We start from the raw sequence: 17,490 nt of genomic DNA on the forward strand, positions 1-17,490 counted from the left end.
ATCCATCTATCTATATATCTATCCTTATATAATGTATATATATATATATATATATATATATATATATATATATATATATATATATATATATCCATCTATCTATCTATATATATATATATATATATATATCATTCTTTATATCTAGCTATCCATCTATCTAACAATATTACTAGCAATTCATATATCTATCTATCTATGTATCTATGCATCTATCTATGCATCTATCTATGCATCTATCTATGCATCTATCTATCTATCTATCTATCTATCTATCTATCTATCTATCTATCTATCTATCTATCTATCTATCTATCTATCTATCTATCCATCTATCCATCCATCCATCCATCTATCTATCTATCTATCTATCTATCTATCTATCTATCTATCTATCTATCTATCTATCTATCTTTCCTTCTATCTGTCTGTCCTGTGTTAACCAGACCATTTTATCCACCACAACAGCTGGATCTCATCAGTGGCTCTCCGCAGCAGGAGGGGGGTGTTAGTGTTCAAACCGCCTTTAACTGCCCTGGTCCGGGCTGTGTGGGGTGGAGAGAGAATGGGAGGACGGGGGGGGATTTGTACCTCACTAGGCTCCAGGGGTAGAAGTCTATGAGTATGTGTTGGATGGGGTTGGGGGGGACATGACATCAGGATCCTATTAAGGCCAAAGAGGATCATGGGAGTCAAATTGGGCGTCGACTGGGCACGTGTGTTTGTGTATATATGTGTGTGTGTGTGTGTGTGTGTGTGTGTGTGTGTGTTTCAGTATCTTCAAGTCAGAAGGCCTCTTTTCCGCTGATGTTTCCGAGCGTTCAGACCTCCGATCCACTGGACTGACCGACCACAGTTGCTGTGGGACAGTGGACCACTGTGGGTTTTTGTTTCCAGGTTAGAGGTCACGGCCATGGCTTGCTGCCCATTCACATGAGTCCCCAAGAGACATTTGACCCTTGACCCTTCTGGCTGTCCTTCTGCATGTTTCCAGGATTCTGTTCTGATGTGAGCCCTGGCATATAGACAATGCCGTCCCTCTTCTGAAGAAAGGTTTCCCAAGGAAACAGATGGAAAACTTTACTACAACTTTGACTCCTTCTGAAAAAAAAAGCAGAGTTCAGGAGATAAAGACTGAAGAAACATTGAGCAAGTGGTAACATATATAATAAATAACAAATATGGTACTATCAGAAGTATGTGACGGTATTTCAATGCACCAGTTAATACAATGTAATGTATATTGAGCCAAGATGAAAAATAAATCACAATTTGCATTTCTTTCAATTCTTCTTCATTCTTGGCCTGAAATGTTTTGGTTAAATATTGCTGATCATTATACTAGTACTCTGGGTGTGTTCAACTGGGACGAACGGTAATTAGGAATACTTGATCTAACTTCTCAGACATTGGGTTTCAGCTGTCTGGTACACCCCATGAGTCACACTGAGGGAGCCTTCGGATATTTTGAGATCCATTTACATTATGCTTGATACCTTATTTTATTTATCAGTAAGCAATGATAATGTTGTTTTGCATATAATTATCTGGAGTAGGCTACTCTCCTATCAATCATTCATGGAGAATTAACAAATAAGTGATAATGTTCTTGACACAGACCCAAATGCAGAACAAAAACTCTGGTTGAAAGAAAATAAACTGGAACCAAACCCAATGAAAACAAGAAGGACATCTAGCGGCCAAAACATGTGCAACAACGAACGCGTCAAACTGTTGTATCATGGAGACAAGGATTTCCTCGTGTTTCTTTTGCTCATGAAATCATCTGTAGTTTTCCATTACAGATTATTTTAAAAAAATTATCAAAGAAAAGCATGTTATTATTTTATTGGGGAACTACTGGGGAAAAAAAATTATAATAAAGACAATACATTAGCATAAAACAGCATTTTATGATTTTTGACCGGTGGTATGGCCTACACTGCGGCTTGTAGGGTGACCAGATCCCAATTAACCAGATGTGGGACAAAGGCTACGTTTGTGTGGGACACTTTGGTACAATGTGGGATACCAATGCATCGAGGTAGTCTAAAATAACTAAAAAACATCTATATTCTGCTCCTTTGCTTAAAACATTACTTATGCTTTGCCATCTGGTTGATCCGGTAGCACATAACAGCCTGTAAAAAAAACCCTGCAACAAATATATCTTATTTAAATGAAACTTTCCCAAGTTCTCTCACGTGAGAAAACATAGTAGCCTAAGCGCTTTCTTTCATACTTTTTTTTTATGAGTCTCTCTAACTGTCATTAACAATGCGGGACAACGTCTCAATTTGCGGGACGTGTAAAAAGTAATGGAAATGCGTGACTGTCTCGCACAAAGCGGGACCTCCGTCACCCTATAGCGGCTTGTCCCCTTTTGACCAGCTATGGCGGTGTCACGTTAAAATTGTACCGGGGGCGAAAATTGTACCGGCCTACGTCATCGTTTGTTTACATCCTGACAACCTGCCCGGCAACAGACTACGCGATGCAGAAAACATGTTTCCAAACGACGAAATAACATAATACAGATAGCGGATCGCTATCTGTATTATGATAGATAGCGATAACAATTGTTTTTACTTTATATTTGTATTGTATTTAATTGTTTAATCGAAACAATAAAAAAAATTGCCCGCGAAACGGCCGAACGCGTCAAATGACAAATGTTTTGCCCGCGAGAAGGTTCTTGAAACATAATACAGATAACGGATCGCTAGATAACACTTGTTTTTACTTTATTTACTAGCTAAATTCGATTAAACAATTCAATACAATACAAATATAAAGTAAAAACAAGTGTTATCGCTATCTATCATAATACAGATAGCGATCCGCTATCTGTATTATGTTATTTCGTCGTTTGGAAACATGTTTTCTGCATCGCGTAGTCCGTTGCCGGGCAGGTTGTCAGGATGTAAACGAACGATGACGTAGGCCGGTACAATTTTCGCCCCCGGTACAATTTTAACGTGACACCGGCCTGGTGGTCCGTTTTTATCTGGGGGCTCGTCCCACACAGGATGACGAGATTTCCAATCTGCAGGGCGTAAGATTACATATTGATGTTGGTTCAGTCTTTTTGTAATGACTTTTTTTATTTAATTCATGGCTCAAGCTATGACTTTCGCAAACAAGTGAAGGCACACGCGCGTGCGTGTACTGGGAAGAGAGGTTACTCACTCCTGACCTTGATATCTGACAGACAGCGATCATCTTTCACTTCTTGTGTCAATGAAGAGAGAATAAACTATCAATTGCAATACATATCTGTGCATTACAAACATGCAGAGAGTTCCAGAAGACACATGGGAGAGACAGAGATTTCATAGCCAGGGGGGCTGAAGTTGAATCCTTTCTGCAAAATTGTATATATATATAATAAATGTGAAAATTAATTGTCATGTGTGTCATGTTTTCTTAATGATTTACAGGATCGTCAAGTGGATTCTTGATGTCTGGCCATCCGACTCTGTGCAGCTTAGGTAACAGCAGCATCTCTCTGACTCTATCTGTTGCTGCTCTCAGCTGCTGCATAACAGTGCCCTCTAGCGGTTCACGTGTGACTGTATATATTTCCTTCTAATCGCTGAGGTAAATGGGATCCACCCCAAGCATGCGACAGGGAGGCTAGCGCCCACCCTTGTGAGATAATGATGCATGATGAATAAAATGTGAGATGAAATGCCCAGGAAACACCATCCGCTTTGCTGGAAACTAAGGTCACCAGTCATGATCGTGCCAATGTGAAATATATCTGTTAATTATATCTGTATTATGTTATAAACAAAATATATTAAGTAGACCTATACCAAACATATTAAATATCTCTGAAATGAATATGTCGCCCCAGGCCAAAACAAGGTACAACTAAATGGATTAAACTTAAAACACTAAAAACAACGTTAAAATCTCCCATCTTGCAAAAAATATGCCCTGTGTGAGATTGTATAAAGGGAGGACACTTGTTTAAAAAGGCTCAAATGTTTCAGAGGGACTATCCCCAGACCACCTACTAGTGATTCACTCCATGTGCCCCGCCTAGAACTCTCAACGACCCCCCAAGCAGGGCCGGCTAGTTCAGACAAGACGTCACTCAAATTGCACAATATAGGCCTAGGCTTGACGCAAAATAATAGTTTACGAACCATTGGTAGTAGCCGGTTAGTCCACACGTTTTAGCCCTAGCACAGATGGGTGCACACATCCTCTTGGGTGGCCCTGTGAGGTACAACCTTGGACAGCATGATTGCTTTCAACATAACTCTACCTCTAGGCTATGCCTACATACATGCATACTGTATCGGCATCCTTGGGCAAGATAACCCATATCTTCTGCTTACGTTACCTGTATCATATTCAATGTAAGTCGCTTTGGATAATAATGTCTGATAAGAGTAAAAATAGTACTCAGCCTGGGATACACAATGACACCAATGCAAACGCAAGCACACTTTAAAATTCACCCACACAGAACGAGGAACAGACACCCACACACAATCATGGTAACGGTGCTGTGTGTGTGTGCCTATGCTGTATTCGATTTAACAAGCCAGTAATCTCCATTATGCAACAAATGCTGATATTTGGGAATTCAGGGGATTTCCACTATCTATCAAGATAATTGTTGGAGGAGTTATACAGTGTGTGTCTGTGTGCCTTTTTTTTTATTGTATGTGCGTTTGCAGTGTGAATGGGTCAGTGTGCAAATGTGTGTCAGGGGGTGGTGGTTTGTGTGCGTGTGCGTGTGTTTGGAGGAGAACTGGCTTTGCATTTTCATGTAAAATAGCCTAACTGGTTTACTTAATAACCAAGAATGATGATGTGCACTGTGATTCAACTATGGGTATCGAATAAATCAGGGCTCATAGGATTATGACACCTGGGTTTAATAGCCTCAGACTGCACTCAAGTTTTTTTAACAGTATTTTGCAATGGAGCTATTTCACAACAACCAGAGTTTTGAGCCACGGCAAAAGCTTGCTAGGAAACATATGCGTGGACTCCAGTGAACTTATGAGTTCAGAGGTCAGATATTATTGGACCCTCTCCCTTGGTTCTCGAGAAGCAGAAGGCGGGAAAATAAACGAGAAGAAGGGGGCGAGGAGGACACGACTCCCTGCATTGGAATTTGAGTTTTTTTTTCAGTCGAAGTATTTCTCTTTCACACACACACACACACACACACACACTTATTTATTTTTTCTAAATACCTGGGTTGTGCCGGTGAGCTCGGGGACTGGAGGGACTGGAGAGACCGGCGTGGCTCTCAGGGTGTCATCTTCCTGGCCCCGGGGAGTGTACGTGTGTGTCCCGCCTCCTCCATGATAAGCCTGGGAAACCGGACTACAGGAGCACCTAAAAGCAACTCCACTTCCTGCGCCGCAACACTTCAATTGAGCCGAGGATATGAGACAGCTCCGATGGTCTTAGATCCCACAGCACGCTTCAGGGTACGACAGTGCCCCCATCCCCTAACCTATGCCTCCTGCATGTCGATGTATTTATAGTATTCTGCTTAATAATAAGTCGTGCAAGCATTTGATCTTAGTTTGTGCAGCAGCTGCATGGATGCATGTGCACAAGGTGATGCAACAACATTTGTATAAAAGTAATAGAGAGAGAGAGAGAGAGAGAGAGAGAGAGAGAGAGAGAGAGAGAGAGAGAGAGAGAGAGAGCGAGCGAGAGAGAGAGACGTGTATGAACATGTTGGAGGGTAATGATGGTATTGGTATTTTTGGCTGTTGACCAGCATCATCAATATCCCGGAGGGAGAATTCCTTTAGTGCCTCTCGCATTTCCTTATTCCAACAATGAAGGGGAAGCCAGAGGTTAGCGCATGAAAACACGGCAACAACAAGAATCAGCTAAGGTTAAGCGTGCATATTTGATGACTCCGCCGAGATAAAGGCCTTCAGTGTAACAAATAGTTTTTTGGCATCGCCTTGCAACTTTCTTTTAAGGTCTTATTCCTACAGTGCCAGGAAAGAACCAAAAAAATGCAAGAGCCTTGACACCTCGATATTTACCGTTGAAGGTAGACCTAGAGAACCACCCCTTTTTCGTGACTTTTGTGACCCCGAAAGCCATGAACTATCGACAGTACGCCTCCACGAACGTACGTTACTACAACTGTGCTCAAACTTTAAGGAATAGAATATCGCGATCGGACAACCCAAGTCACAGCGCGGAGTCGTTCTTTCTGCTCCGCTTCGTTACCTCTGCAACTCGTCTGCCCCACCTACCCCGCACACTCTCCCAGCCCATTGGGAAAGACGAAGAAGTGTCGCAGAACTTGAGCTGACTTGATCCTGCGTGCCCAGATCCACTACTCTTGGAGTAGTAGTAGTATTTTTCAATTTTTATTTTATTTATTTATTTTTAACGATCTACGAATGCTGACATGGCCATTTCGATTTCTTTCCATTGTCTGGGCTTCATCGTGCTGGCAGCCGTGTTCATACAGACCATCACGGTTGTTGTTAGTTTGATGTATTTAAACAACGTGCTGAACACGGTAAGTAGGCTATTGGCTATGCTACTAAAGTATGCGACTAAGAGGTTAACTATGTGTAGGCTACTATATACTAGCCTATATTGGATCGGGGATGGGTAACATGAAAAACAAGTTCTAAACTAGAAATGACAAACGTTACCATTATGAGTGGGGATTCCCGATTTCAAATCATATTAGAAATGTATGCCCGATTGTTCGTGAATTGGGGCGATACAAGTAGACAATGTGCGATTAGAGAAGGTTTTCAAATTAGGCATCTGTAAACAATAGTAGGAAATAAGGCACTAGACTTACTGTAGCTGCCTTATAATTTAAAACAATGTAAAAAAAAAAAAAAAAAGCACTGTTTGCCAGACATTGTCAACGTAGAAAGACAATCTTTAAAATGGTGAAAATGAATGAGTATAGGAATATTATTTTTGACAACTTAACCCTTGTCAGAGATTGTTATCGACAGACCATTGATGATGATTGTTATCGGCATTCATATGGGCAGATGAGACGGAGCTTCTCCCACAGTAGCATGTCATGTTTGATGGACGCCAATCTGAGATCCGCGCCCGGGCTTGAGGATCCAGAGGACGAAGCGAAAAAGAGCGACCCCTGCTGGCCAATCACGCAACAGCTCCACTACCGAATAGAAAAGGTGAAAGAAAAGAGTAAAACGACTGCTTTCCTGTGGTCAGGCTATTTTAAGTTTCACGTCTGTGTTTAACACTCTCTAAAATCGTTGTTTTTTTATCAGACTATGGCTGAGAGACTCCATAAGGACATGTTCATGCTGAAGAAAAGTAAGAACAATGTCGTCTTTGATTATGCCCAGAAGGCATCTCAGTTATTCCCCCAAAATCAGATGAGTCAATCTTAAAATACCATTCAGTAAATCTCTCTCTCTCTCTCTCTCTCTCTCTCTCTCTCTCTCTCTCTCTCTCTCTCTCTCTCTCTCTCTCTCTCTCTCTCTCTCTCTCTCTCTCTCTCTCTCTCTCTCTCTCTCTCTCTCTCTCTCTCTCTCTCTCTCTCTCTCTCTCTCTCCCTCTCTCTCTCTCCCAGATAGGCTAACCGGGGGGCTTCCCGCCATGTCCCCGACGGGGGTCCGTCGCGTTGTAGCGGCCCATGTGACTGGCGTCCCCTGTTCCAGCCAACCAGAGGGTGAGGGTCACGTCTCCTCCATCCTCAGAGTTGCTTCACGAGCTAAAACCCAAAGGGGCCATATCCCACCAGAAGCTCCACAAACATCTTTCCCATTTCCAGGGCGCATTGAGCTTTTAAATGTGATTTAGGTACGCTTTGAGAGTTGTAAAGAGAGAGTAGAAGCTAAACAACAACCCCCCCCCCCCCCCCCCCCCCCTCTGCTCCCTCCCTCCCTAATAAATAGGCTCTTAAATAGGCCAACTCAAAACAGAAATTCTCCCAGCACATTTCACCAATAGTTTCTAATGTCAAAATAATAGCTCTTAAATCATAACTACCTTTTAACACAATAATCAAGGATTGAAGCATTCTGAAAGCTTTTCTTTTGACCAAAGCATGATTCCAGAATGTCAGAAGGCATGGTTATTTCACATTCCACGTCAAAGGTGTAACATCCATTGTAACAATTTAACATGGACAAAAAAACAAAAACACAGCAATAGTCATAGTTTTGAGCTAAAAGAACAGCAACAGATGGTAATACTCAGTTACCACCGACTCTAATGTGCATGCATAACTTTGGTGGTCCTCCATTCGGTGTGAGCAAGGGGTAAGCTAACGGACGTCTTAATGGGAGCCATGGCCGTCCTACTGGGAGCCGTCTTTTAACAGGAGAACACATTTCAGGCCTCTGTTCTCTTCTACACCATCAATCTGTGAACCTTGGCCTCCGTTGCGTCTCGCTCAAGAGCCTTTTGTCTTGTTGCAAGTCGCACAGGGACACATGTGTTCACGTCGTTTTGTGATTGCAGCACCAGTGAGCAGTGGACGCTAGCTCAATTGATATTTCTTTGTCCATTTTCGTTTAACTGGGATGCTTTGGTCTGAACTTTTTAAAACAGCCTACCTCCCAATCATATTGAAACAGCTTGACGAGTGTGTATATGTGTTTAGGATTGGGCAGCTACTTTTGCAATGTATTCTTACTTACTTATCATTTTTTCTGTGTGTATGCATGTGCTTGTCTGTATGTGTGTGTGTTTGCATGTGTGTGTGTGTGTGTGTGTGTGTTTGCATATATGTGTGTGTGCGTGTGTGTGTGTGTGTGTGCGTGCATGTGTGTGCATGTGTGTGTGTGTGCGTCCAGTTTCCCGGGGCAGCAGGGGGTACCTGGGGGAGCGCGTGGGGCCGTGGGAGGGTCACCGTGGCCTGGCCTTCCTCCAGAACATGGAGCTGGGGGGCTGGGACCTGCTGGTTCCCCGGGCCGGCCTGTACTTCATCTACTCCCAGACCTATTTCAGACTGCCCTCGGTGGGGGAGGCAGCGGGGGAGGCCCGGCAGCATGAAGACGCACAGCTGGTCCAGTACATCTACAAGAAGGTGAGGCGTACTCAGGGGGGTGCTGGCCAGGCTGGGGGGGTTAGAGAAAGTACCACGAGGCAGGGAACGACAAGGATGACATCCAAAAACATTGTTTCTGTGGAAACGTTCTAGATTTTTATAGCTTGGTTAGACATACAACTTTAACCGTGGGAGGTTTCATGCAGGGCCGTAGTAACCCTTCACTGGGCACCAACATTCAAGTGCCCCCCCACCACACACACACACACTCCCAAGAACAATAATCGCATTGTGAAAATCGTCGAGGGTATTTTAATGATCAATTATGATGAAATGTTCAACAACTTAGCCTTTGTTATATAACTCAAACAAAAGGCATACTGTAGGCCGCCTGACTATTCAATGCTTCAACAGTCACAAGTGCTTTTAAATAAAGATAACTCATAAATCACAGATGCACAAAGGCCTAACAGGAAGAGTATTTCGTTTGGCGCGTTTCTTTAGTGCTGCATGATTGATGACAAAGTCACATGTCAACGTTAAAAAGCGGCTTGTAATGGCTATTTACATCACAGCTGGGGGCATAATATCACCTCATAAAAAAACAAACCTTTTGTCCACTGATAATTCCTTGCAGAGGCTGTCAGTTTGATTGCATTTATTAAGATCTTCAGCTGCCCATAACCACAGGAGTGTCTTTCAAGCGACCCAAGTCTAAATATTTGTCGTGCGCTGTTGTGTGGCCCCTTGTAGATGAGCTCCTACACCGTCCCCATCCTGCTGATGAAGTCCTCCCGCAGCGTGTGTTGGCCCCGGGGCCCGGAGCCGGGGCTCTTCTCCCTGCACCAGGCCGGCACCGCCCACCTGCAGCCCGCCGACCGTCTCTTCATCACTGTCAGCAACGTCAGCACTGTAGTGATGGACGGCAGGACCAGCTACTTTGGGGCCTTCCTTGTGGGTTAATTGCTCCGTTCAGTCGACGTCATTGGTTGATCACAAGAGGAACAATCAGGGCAAAGGCTTGGGTCTGTTTTGAAATGGACTAATTCCCAAAGAGCAGGCTGTGGGATTTCACGTTAGTCTTTGTGGTATGAACTACCATGGGTGCTGGATCCATGCTGGAACTGTGAAACTGGGAAAATAGACTTAAAGACTACGGAGATGTTGGAAATGTGGCACATCTCCAAATGTGGAATATCACCATGGATCAGCACTTTAGCACACGTTCAGTTTGTGTCCATTTGATGTGAAACATCTTTGTTAATACACTGTATTCATCGTTTTTTAAACATTTTGTTAATTGAGAAGAAATTATAGTGATGCAGAAAATCAGTTAGCCATTAGATGTGGTGGAAACTTGATCTGCTTCAGAAATGAAACATGATTCACAGCCATTATTCTGAAAGGCAGTGTTCTCAATTCGTTGTTTAATTAGCATAATGTCTTTACACCGTTTACTGGCTTTAAGCAGACACGTTTTGTTCCATGTTAAATTATAAGGATATGGAAACATTGCAGTTCTTGCCAGTTGTTGGAAAATGTTTCTTAATGCAATGATGTGTAACACGAATACAAGCTATTCAGTGGATAGTTATCTAATTGGTGTTCCCCTACTGAACATGACTCAACAGGGTTATGCTATGAAATATGAAGAAACTAGCACTGTCCAACTTGCACTGTCCTGCCATAACTATGGCAGGACAGTGCAAGTTGGTTTCAATCCCAGCTGTAAGGTTCCGGGTTTGATTCCAAATGTCCAATTTAGCAGTAGGCATCTTTGACTGAAGTTTCAAAGCTCTGATGACATGCATCTTAATTCAAACGGAAAATATAGCCGATAGATGTTCCCTATTTGGCAGTCAGGATAAGTCCGATTTCAAAGCTGGTGTTCCTGATCAGGTTACAAATCACAATCTGTTGGTAGAAGAAGTGATTCTAGTTTACCCTCCTCACCTGGCAGCTTATTGTGGCCACCCACACACACACACACACACACGAAAAAGTAAAAAACTACTATTTTAATTCATGATGTATTGTTTTCATAATGTGGCAGTGAACATCTCGCCCAGTCTCCCCAGCAACAGCAGTTATTCCATTTAAAAATACGTGTGTTACAGTTCAAGTAATGCCCAAAAGTTACACATTGACACAATCGCACATTGCACACACACGTGTAGGCTCTCTCACACACACACACACACACACACACACACACACACACGCATCATAACTGTAAATCTAGCCACTACTTCCTGGCTTTAAGAAGAAGTCAGGTTTTTCTTTTGACCTCTGACCTCACTTAAAATCTCTTTTTGGTCCCCATGACAAACACACACGAGTAGATAACAGGCACACACAGAAAATTAAACGGACAGATATGGACCCTCCCAGTTACATGAGAGGATCCAAGGTGCTTTCAACAAAAACCACACATAGGCGTCCACACACCCTGGACTGGTATCAAAAATATATAGAGATATTTTTTTTACCACGGCCTTCACCATGGCGAAACACTTTGACTGGGGACAAACATGAGCAGGCCATGGATGTTTTTCTCTGAATAATAGTGTTAATTGTATGGCTTTGTTTCGTCTATACGCATATATACACCAACACACCATTTAACAATCCGCTTAGAAAAAATGAGTTGTAATATTACAGATATCACATTGACTGTAAATATATAGTGTAATATTGAGCTATAAATAAATTACAATGCTTGTACTGGTTCCTCAGAAGCTCTGTAAACAGACATGGATGTGTTTTTGTGTGAGGGGCTGGAAGGCTCCATTAGTGTGGGTTCAGCCCATTGGTGCCGATATTGCTATGGTAACCGAGAAAGGTTGTAATTGGCCAATCTGCCAGACTTTAAGTGCTCGTGTCCTGGTGCCCACTCCCATTGACGTTACAGTAAAACTCAGCAGGTAGGCAAACTCACATACACACACTCACGCACCCCGGAGCAAGACAAACACTTATCTTCTAGCCTGCAGTGTCTACATCAAGTCCATTAAAGCCAATTCATTGGCAACAGTACTAGGATTCATTGAGAGAGTAGAGTGTCTGAGATACAGGCAGGCAGCTATAAAAACATACAGAAGGCATATGTACTGGACAGATAGAGATGTTTTACAGGTGAGCCGAATGTTAACTAACCACAAGAAAATACATTATTAGTAGGGCTGTCCCTGATTCTAACGACCACCTGAAACCAACAGTGATTAATACTTTAGTTCATGGAGATTGTATGAAAGGTGAAAGAGAGATGATTAGGCTGTTGTTTGTCGATATGCACCCACTATTTTGCATGTGTCCAGGTGCACGCACAAGCACACACAGACTTGTTATTGACGTCTGTGGTCTTTAAAAAAAAACGCCACTCTCAAATGCAGAACAGACTAGGAACCACTTGTGTGTGAGCATGTGTGTTTGAGGGCCCCCAAAGGACAAGACACACAGCACTATTCAGGCACACTACAAAAAAAGACTAGCTTTGGCACGCCCATGTATGCACGCACACGCACACGCACACACACTTAGATCAATAGCTGCCTCAGTCGGTATCCCTCGCAGAAGAGAGCGACAGACAGAGAGAGTGACAGACAGAGAACGCGAGAGACAAAGACAAAGAAAGAGGCTCGTAGCCCTCCATCAGACCAAACAGTCATCACATTCAGTCATCGCTGAGCAGTTTAAAAAAAAAATAATAAACTGCCACAAAACAAAAACAAAAACAAAAACCTTCAGCCAATCAGCAGCTCAAGGCCGTCTTTGTACGCGGGGTCCTTCGGAGGGCTGGGGGCAAGGTAGGCCGTGGCCATGGGGGAGCCCGTTGCCGTGGCGACGTTAAGGAGGTGGGTGTGGCTCCCGTGGATGGCGGTGGCGGTGCCCGGGTTGCGGAGGGCGGCGGCGGTGATGCTGGTGAGGTTGATGCCAAGCGTGAGGCGCGTCTGTTCCAGCGCCTTCTCCGGCACGGCGAAGGCCTCGAGCTTCTTCTCGCCGTTGGCCATGTACGAGTTCTGGCAGCCGCGGCAGATACAGTCCAGACACGCCTGCAACACCACGCAGTTAGGAGATATATTTAGATATCAGGGTTTTCCCCCACCTGGCTATAGACCAGGAGCAATGCTCCCGCCTTTTGACCGCTTCTACAAAACAAATGATCTTCACAACACCACCACGGTGTACGCGTCCCTTCAGGTCAGCATCTGCATTCAATTTGACAGTAGGCAAATTTATATCCTACATCTATGACATCAAACAGTGGCTGGTCTCCGTTGGAGACGGAGCCTCGTTCTCTCTGATGACGCACGTCATTCACATCCGATCAAGACAGAACCACACATCCATTAAGAGATGGCAGAGGCGTTTAGAAAAATGTGTCAAAAGAGCCAAATACATGTGAATGATGCGTTTAACGTACAGAACAAATGTGCTACAATTAAATGATCTATATCTATATATCCATATTTATATCGAAACATATGTCTATTTGCGTTCCACCCAAACCGTAGCCCCCCTGGACACAGTTTTTCCTGCTTTTTAACTGTTTTAGAGCTGGCAGGATAGCAGATATTTGAATGTTATACCCGTTTAATTGCGTTTTGTTAGGATATCGTTTAGGGCCGAGTATTTTGTCATTCCCCTTTTGTGATTTGTTCAATACACCACCAACAGCGGCACTATGCTGTTATAAATGACACTTCGGTTTTGAGGTCGGGACACTACGGTTGCACAGCCATTATGGTAAAAACTTGTTGAATGCGTGGGAACACTCTCTAACCGCAAATTATTGGGGAACAAACCGATTTTAGTCTCAACAACAATGCAATGGTCTAGAAGAGCTTAATTTTGGGCTACTTAATTATAGGCTTTATCCTTCTTCAAAACTTGGCCAAAATACATATTGACTTAAATGTCGTCTTCTCCAGTTTAATAGAAATGGAGCGTCTGTATTTTTGGATGGTATTGAATATCTATTTCGTACTACCCTGGTGTATGCCGTAATACAAATCCTTAAGCGCTCCGCTATAAAGCGATCTACAGTGGGGAGCGGAAGACCGAATCAGCATTCCAAGTCACAGAGCAATGTTAACTGCTTGCTTCAGGGTTTCCATTGTCAATTAACACGCTAGACTTTGACCACGGTTTGTCCTACGAGTTCCCAATTTATGACCACTTTATTACTGAGCATGCCGTGAATACAAAGTAAACCGGCGCAGCCTGTATGAGGCACCATCTTTTAGATAGATGTTTAATAAGACAATAAGATAAGATCAAAGTAAAATCACCAAAGAGCAGCTACTGAAAAGTTAACCAGGAGCCACGTGCAGGTCTCACCTTCCGGTTGGAGTAGCACGGACACCGCTGCCCCCGGCACGTCAGCACAGAGGGGTTCTGGGTGGCCCTGCCACACTTGCAGCCCTTCTTCTCCACAGGCTTTTTGTAGGGGGGCTTGACGGCAGGGACCAGGCAGCCCGAGGGCAGCCGCTGGTCCTTGCCACGCTGGTCCTTAGTTCGCTGGTCCTTGGGCTTGGGGCCTCCGCTGCTGCGAGGCTTGCCGCAGGGCTTCTTGGGCGCCGGGTCTACGGTGGTTTTACGGGCGCCCTTGGTGTAGTTGGGCGAGGGGCGGTTGGGTTTGGGGGCGGAGCCGTTGGGGAGGGAGGAGTACGTGTGAGAGGGTGCCATGGACGGCTGTGGGTGTGGGTGTGGGTGTGGGTGGGGCTGGGGCTGGGGGACGGAGGGGCTGTCGGGCGGCGCGGTGGCGCCCTGCAGGATGGAGGCGATGGGGAGAGGCTTCACCCGCTCCCGGTCGCTCTCCGACCGAGACCTCTTCCTGTGGGGTCGGAACGGAGGATGGCAGGGGGCCGGGTCTGAGGGGGCTACGGGTGCGTGCGTGCGAGCAGCGCTACCGTAGCCGGCCAACGTGCGAGTCCTGTCCGGCTGGATCTGTGTGTAGTTGTGCCCCGTGTCCAAGCGTATGTACATTTGTGTCGTGTGCCCTCTGTCCGAGGGGATGTGCACGTGTGTGTGTGTGTGGGTGTGGGTGCTCTCCGGCGGCGACTCGGGCGAGTCCGCGATGGGCTGGATGGGGTCTAGCGTCTGCAGGACCTCCTCCACGCTGAGGAGCAGAACCTCCCCTTCCTCCAGCTCCCTGCTAGACTCCTCGTCTAGGAGGGAGCAGGCCGAGGTCTGCGGGGGGGCGTACGACCCTGGGGCGTGGCCCGGCTCCGGGGCGCCACAGCTGGCCGAGGACGCAGCGGAGAGGCTCCCCGGGGACGGCTGCTGCTGCTCCTCCTCCAGCTCACACACCTCCAGCTCCGGGGAGGAGGGACCCAGCTCCTCCACGCAGGTCCCGTTGCAGTCCTGCTGCGCACCGGGCCATGGGGGCTCTGAGGAGGAGCACTGCGGCGGGGCCGACAGCTCTGCGGGTACGGGAGGGGCTTCAGTGGGGGTAAGGGACTCGATAGCACAGGGAGCTTCGTCCACTGGCGCGGGCTCCTCTGTGTCTGGCTCTGTGTCCAGAGAGTCCTCGGCCGTCATGAACAAAACCTCCTCCAGCAGGGCCAAGAGCTCTGGAGACCCGCCCACCTGGCTGCTGATTGGCTGCAGCAGCGGGGATTGGGTGACGTACAAGCACAGCTTCCTATAGCACTGAACCAGCAGAGACAGCTGTTTGTTCTCCTGGAAGCAGGAGTAGTCCCGGCACCAGCTGCACAGTGGCTTCATCTGCATCTTTTGGCCTTTGCATCCCGAGCACACATAGTGCTGGCATTCCGAGTGTGTGGGGGCAATTGGGTCTTGAAGCAGTTTGCCTTGCAACAAAAAAAATAAAACACAACAAGACCACATGTTATTACCATATGGCCAATAACATGATAAAATACTATAATGTGCACGCTATAGGGTTCTCTGTATCCAAGGTGGTTGGTTGAGTTCATCAACATCCAATAGTAAAGAACAAGGGCCCGTCTGTTTCGTCACGACTCGCCTTAGCGATGAAGAGGGCAGCTGCTTCTAGGGGCTCAACCGCGGTTACCAAGGAGACCAGTTAGCTTATCAAACTGTGTGAACGGCATCGCCCACGCGGCAGGGAATAAATGTTACTCACATTTCACAACGAGGGTAATTAAGTAAATGAAATCAGTGCATTTTCATGTTTGTCTTTTTTTAATCACGATTCATGTTTATTATTTTGTTTTTACATGATGAACACAATAAGATATTCAAGAGATTCTTACCGCAGACCAAACATGCGAGGGACTGTCGGAAGAAGAGCAGTAGCTTGTACATCTCTGTGAAGGTCTGGGGTCTCCGCGGGTCACATTGGAACACGGCCCGACTGGCGGACAGGTACAGAGCGGTTGCATTGACAGGGTTCATCTCTGTGCACCGCAGCCTCTGGGAAACAGAGCCCGGGGGGGAATAAACCCAGCCACGCACTGAGACGGGTCCCAGGGTGGATGGGATGATCTGCCGTGGTTTGGTCCGTTCCGTTCTCACCAAAACAATACCGAAGTCATCCGGCCGCGTGTAGGAAGGCAGACAGCTGCAGTCCGAAATACAGCATAATGAAATGTGACGCGCGAAGTGTTAGAGCGTAAAGATAGCCAGTTGCACAATAGCATAACATTGTTTTCGCACCATGAGTTTACCTGATCACGATTAAATGACTTGTGTTGGGACGAAGCACTCCTCGCGTTACTCCTATGGTTTGTCTCTCACATCAATAATTCCATTTTCACACAATGAATTAGAAAATCCCACCAGCTAAGGTCCTAAGAGTTAGCTGGTGCCACGAGCACCGAAATATCTACTAGTACATCATAAACAAATTTTAGGGGGATTGTGCATAGTGTGGAAAATCGTAGGAAAACATTAAAACTCCGTCCTCCTATAGCTCAAAGATTAACGACGAATGAAGCCAGTAGTAAGAATTCACGCGCGCAGCCGATGTAAACAAAGCTAGCTATCAAGTTAGCACAGTGAGCTAACTTAAATATTGATTCGGAGGATTTGAGTCCCGTCAGTCTTCTCTAAACACATGCTTCGAAGTAAAACGCAGCGTGTAAAAAAAAAGATACAATGTGGCACGTTTTGCTACAACAAGCACTTAATGTTGACCAAAACATTGGCAGCTAGCCGTTACAATGTATCAATCATTTGGTTTTCCACTTTTCCTCCTTTGCTCCTCGTCTCGAGATACGTGTTCACGCGAGACCATCCTTTCCAGTTACCTTGGTTACAGAGATGGGAAAACCTTTCCTTTAAGTGTATAATTTCCTGTTTGATATATATTTTGAATACAAAAATATAAACATATTTAAGGCATCATTAATTTAAATGTAATTATGTCTGATTATTAAGAGTTAATTCGTTTGTCAGTGCAGTAGGCCTATACCTTTATGCTGCGTTCAAGACAACTCGGAAAATACGAGCCCAGATTTGCAACATTTAAATAAGATTTGAACCGTTGTCCAAACTCGGAATTGGCTGAC

General features: G+C 45.1%; 2 protein-coding genes across 3 annotated transcripts; one reads left to right on the forward strand and one right to left on the reverse strand.

Annotated features, from left to right (window-relative positions):
* Positions 1-5,695: 5,695 nt before the first annotated feature.
* Positions 5,696-10,646, forward strand: LOC132458112 (tumor necrosis factor ligand superfamily member 10-like). The gene is made up of 6 exons (XM_060052621.1): positions 5,696-6,520; positions 7,017-7,166; positions 7,266-7,311; positions 7,571-7,669; positions 8,799-9,031; positions 9,746-10,646. The coding sequence occupies exons 1-6, from the start codon at positions 6,407-6,409 to the stop codon at positions 9,953-9,955; spliced, it is 852 nt and encodes a 283-aa protein (XP_059908604.1). The 5' UTR covers positions 5,696-6,406; the 3' UTR covers positions 9,956-10,646.
* A 349-nt stretch (positions 10,647-10,995) lies between these two features.
* LOC132458108 (E3 ubiquitin-protein ligase MSL2-like) lies at positions 10,996-17,247 on the reverse strand. Of its 2 annotated transcripts, XM_060052614.1 has the most exons (4): positions 16,648-17,245; positions 16,234-16,541; positions 14,333-15,807; positions 10,996-13,044 (listed from the first exon to the last, which is right to left on the reverse strand). In XM_060052614.1, exons 2-4 carry the CDS (start codon positions 16,373-16,375, stop codon positions 12,736-12,738), a joined length of 1,926 nt encoding a protein of 641 aa, XP_059908597.1. In that variant the 5' UTR covers positions 16,376-16,541; positions 16,648-17,245; the 3' UTR covers positions 10,996-12,735. The 2 variants fall into 2 exon arrangements, with proteins under 2 accessions (XP_059908597.1, XP_059908598.1); XM_060052615.1 differs by having other exon boundaries at positions 16,234-17,247.
* Positions 17,248-17,490: the final 243 nt, after the last annotated feature.

This window comes from Gadus macrocephalus, chromosome 5 (assembly GCF_031168955.1).
Source record: "Gadus macrocephalus chromosome 5, ASM3116895v1".
NCBI lineage: Eukaryota > Metazoa > Chordata > Actinopteri > Gadiformes > Gadidae > Gadus > Gadus macrocephalus.

What these genes read in the sequence shown, in the direction of transcription:
- LOC132458108 (XM_060052615.1), bottom strand. Translation starts at nt 16,375, where the DNA reads ATGAACCCTGTCAATGCAACCGCTCTGTACCTGTCCGCCAGTCGGGCC. An exon ending in CCTCGCATGTTTGGTCTGCG is followed by an intron (nt 15,808 to 16,233) that starts GTAAGAATCTCT and finishes TTTTGTTGCAAG; the next exon opens with GCAAACTGCTTCAAGACCCA. An exon ending in CGTGCTACTCCAACCGGAAG is followed by an intron (nt 13,045 to 14,332) that starts GTGAGACCTGCA and finishes GTGGTGTTGCAG; the next exon opens with GCGTGTCTGGACTGTATCTG.
- LOC132458112 (XM_060052621.1), top strand. Translation starts at nt 6,407, where the DNA reads ATGGCCATTTCGATTTCTTTCCATTGTCTGGGCTTCATCGTGCTGGCA. An exon ending in TAAACAACGTGCTGAACACG is followed by an intron (nt 6,521 to 7,016) that starts GTAAGTAGGCTA and finishes TCATATGGGCAG; the next exon opens with ATGAGACGGAGCTTCTCCCA. An exon ending in TCCACTACCGAATAGAAAAG is followed by an intron (nt 7,167 to 7,265) that starts GTGAAAGAAAAG and finishes TTTTTTTATCAG; the next exon opens with ACTATGGCTGAGAGACTCCA.